This window comes from Loa loa (genome assembly GCF_000183805.2).
Source record: "Loa loa unplaced genomic scaffold supercont3.387, whole genome shotgun sequence".
NCBI classification, from domain to species: Eukaryota; Metazoa; Nematoda; class Chromadorea; order Rhabditida; family Onchocercidae; genus Loa; species Loa loa.
The window spans coordinates 1-3,921 of NW_018108567.1; the positions used below are offsets into that span (position 1 = coordinate 1).

General features: G+C 31.5%; 1 protein-coding gene across 1 annotated transcript; it reads left to right on the top strand.

Moving 5' to 3' along the window:
• Positions 1 to 1,340: 1,340 nt before the first annotated feature.
• On the top strand, positions 1,341 to 2,990 carry LOAG_13341 (hypothetical protein; the record flags this gene model as incomplete). Its single annotated transcript, XM_003148850.1, has 5 exons — positions 1,341 to 1,496; positions 1,666 to 1,872; positions 2,156 to 2,327; positions 2,584 to 2,720; positions 2,943 to 2,990. The coding sequence occupies 5 exons, from the start codon at positions 1,341 to 1,343 to the stop codon at positions 2,988 to 2,990; spliced, it is 720 nt and encodes a 239-aa protein (XP_003148898.1).
• Between the last annotated feature and the right edge of the window lie 931 nt (positions 2,991 to 3,921).

Here is a 3,921-nt window from a genome sequence, read left to right on the forward strand (position 1 = left end):
ACTTTGTTTTATTGCCTTCTTTGTCCTTTTTTTTTCAAACTTCAATTTATCTTAATATTTGTTCATTAACATATATTACTTCTCCCCGAAGTAATTTTCCATAATTTTTTCTTTCCCATAGATTGGTGAAATGAATGGGCCATTGAAAAACTATATGAATCCAATTTCAAATTGCAACTCTCATTTTTAAATCTACCAAGTTTAATTTCAATAGTAACGAAGCAAAAGAAAAAAATTTAGTATTAAATTTGATTGATATTAACTAATTTTATATAAGTACCGACATATCTAAATATTCGAAAACGTACAATACTAAATTCCTAATACTGATAAATGTAATTAAATATTTATGTAAACAATTCGATATTCTACTAAAAAGTATTGAAAAAGTATAGTAAAAAGTATCATCTCTTTTTTTCATATTATTGTTATTATTATACTCAATTAAATGATCTTACCGACACATTAACGATTTCATTATCATCTGCATGGCAGCCGTAATCATTATAAAATTCTCTTACAATTTCACCCGTAATAATATCAAATTTAAAATAAATAAACATTGTGAAATATTTTTGAAATTTACTGCTAACAATAAATGTAGCGATATTTAGTTCTATACGGTGAAAATTTCATTTACTAGAAAATTGCTGATAGACTTCGTTTTTGTTATTTTGAAAGAAGACTATCATTGCTAATAATCAAACATTATTTATTTAAACCTATGTCATCAATTTAATAACAACGATTTACAAACATTGAGCGAAAACTCCATTCTAAAAGTTTTATTAAGATAGCGTTGTTAGTTAGTTTAAGAAGGGTTGCACTAATTTAATTGAAAAATTGCTTCACAAAGCTACTTCCATATTATCGATATCTTTAAAGTTCATGGCAATCATAGTTTTCAGACTTGAAAGGATTGCAAAAAGCAGCAGTAAATGTACGCAAAGATCTGAAATATTTTAGAATTCCTAAAAAATTTGGTTCACTTGAATCGTTGTGTCAAATTGCATCAACTGACAATGTAATTTGAGATCTGTTCGATATTAAGCGGCGATCTAGCTAGCTATTTTCGTTAATGTTACGGTAAGCAATTCCTCGGTACGCGATACAAAGAGAAAATGACAATTTGCAACTTTGCTATGCATCCTATATTTTCACTTTAAAAAACCTTCTGCACATTGGGATGCATCACATTAATTATAACAAGCAAAAATGTGGAGTTAAACAAGTTTAGCATGCAAATTTTGCTTGAAAGGCATTCATTTCGCTGCAAATATATTCAATATTTGCTAATTACAGTAATTTAACTGGGATTTACAAGTTTTTATACCATTCGAATGTATGAAGCGATTATTGTACGGCGAAGAGCGCTCATTGGAATGCGGTTAGACTTGGTGATCGCTATTGCTCTGTTGTTAGTGTCACAGATAAGGTCGAATTACATCATCCTACGTCCCTTATCACTTTTCATACAACAGCACTGGCATAATAATGTATGTATTTGAAGTTTAAATTTAAAAATTGCATTTGCTGTTATGTTTGCAAAGGAACGAAGAATTTATTAATAAGAGAATGAGGACTGGGTCTTTTCAAGAAATCTCTACTAGTATTTCTACCAGTGGAAAATCACAATATGGCATTTACATAATACTATGATTACAGATATCACAGATACATCGGTTAAACGTTTGCAAATATTCTAAAGTGAGAATTGAAGCTATCAAGAGGGTTTTTATCATCGTTAGCAAAACACAATGGTGCAATGAAGTGATCAAAACGGTGTTTGGCGCAAGCGTCGCAACAAAGAGGAACAACTCGAATGTTATTGCATGGGCTACGCCATATAATCATACCGGATGGATGAATCCGGTAAATAAATCAATATAAGTCTTATTAGCGTGTAATGAATGATCGGTTAGCAACGAAAAGAGGTTTGCCAGAAGTCTGATACTTTAGTTAATCATAATTACTATGCGTTCTTGTAAGGACAAATAAACTTCTTCGAGTCGTTCATTGTATGTCTCAAAAAGTTTCGATTGTCGCTACTATATTAAAACTTCAAAATCTTTCAAAAAAAAAATCGTTTTTGTCCCAACAATAGGTTAATTTGCTGCAATCATCAGGCCTTATTTCATCGCATAAAATATTATAGGGCAGCAGATGTGAAGATGATGCGTACTTTGATAACGCTACTAAAGTTGCTTATGGATTAGCAAGGGTGGATTTGTTTTGCCGTAAAAGACGATCACGTTTAGGGCCACGGATTTGGAAACGATCTGTTATGAAAAGCAAGCAGAAGAAGCATGAAAGTCGTCCATACACAGGTTTTCTTAACTTAAAGCAAGTTTCACTAAAAGCACCCACTACTTCATCTTCCATTGTCACTGGCAACTTCAGCATTGCATGATGCAGTGGGGAATGAGAAAGTCATCTAATTCATACCTTATTTTAAAATATATCATGTTATAATACCTTACTTTAAAACATATCATGTTATAAACGCATTTCTTAGTTCGTACTTTAAGTTATTTTTAGTTCTTTAGTTCATGTTTTTTAAATTTTTTTAGTTCATATTTTTAGTTCGAAGCGACGAAAGCCTTTTTACTATTACAATCGGCGTTCTGTTATACGTCGTGTTTGGAATATGTTTTTTGGCTGCTAACTTGGCATACTTGTTCGGTATATTCATCGTTTATGACTCATCTGTCGTTGAAGGAGTAAGTTGACATTTTTAATATTTAGGAAAAGAAGCGTGAAATGTGATGGATGATAGACAGTATGTAACGAACAGATGTTATTTCTGAATCAAAAAATACGTTTCACATAGTGTATATTAACGATTCTTGCGTAACTGCTTGTGCCACTGATAATTTGAAGAAAATGCAGGGCAAATTTGACTTCTCGAGTGTGGATATGGTAATGGAATGAATAACTTTCAGGATAAAAAGCGAACATCAAGCAAAAGAGCACAGCCGATGAAGTGCTAAGGATGGTAGAAAAGGTCGAGGCCAAGAGTTAGCATATTTCTTAGGGAATGTTAAAAAGTAGCAAAATAGCTGGAAGTTTCACAGATGGGATAATGTTAAAATTGCAGCAGAAAAAAAACATGATAATACATAAGTTAGAAGCGGCAAATGAATATATTATCCAAGTTTTGACTTTATTCCTGCACATATATGTAAGACACATTTTATCAGTAAAGAAAAGGCACCTATCATCAGCTGAACAACACCAAGCAATTGTTGTACGTTTTATTATAGAAATACAAACATTGTTTTGTTATATACATATTTTCCTCCAATAATTGACACACTGCAATGATTATCAACTTTTCGTTGCTATAATGGATTATCCAGCCACCTCCTTCCTTCCATGAACTTTGTCATAGTTGAAATCCAAACTCCTCTTGATATTCTTTCTTTTCATTGTTTAACTGCCCCATCTTAACTTGTTAACACTTTTTTTCGCTTCAATTCATCAAATTTATTGCTACCTTTTTCGAACTTAATATCTGTGTACAGCTTTCTTTTAGGGACTATATCTTTTACTATACCATCAGAATTCGAATCAGTTTTTTATAAAGTTTTTTATTTGTTTTCCTTCCAAAATTTTTCGAATGAAAAACTTTTTATAAGTTCACTTCTATTATAATGCGTATGTGCAATGTGTATTTCCACTACTGTAACTGGCTTGTTGTTTGGTTTAAGATCTAGAAGAATTTTATTAGTCAGTTCTGCTCTTTCAATCAGTGAAATATATGCGAACTTGTCCACTATTTCTATTTTCGTTCATTAGATATAACATTATCTCTACATACCTATTCACTTCCTTCAGTTTTGACTTGCAATATGCCATATCTTAATTCGGAATTGATTTCATTAATATCCGTAACCATTCGCAAATCTTATTCTTCCCTCC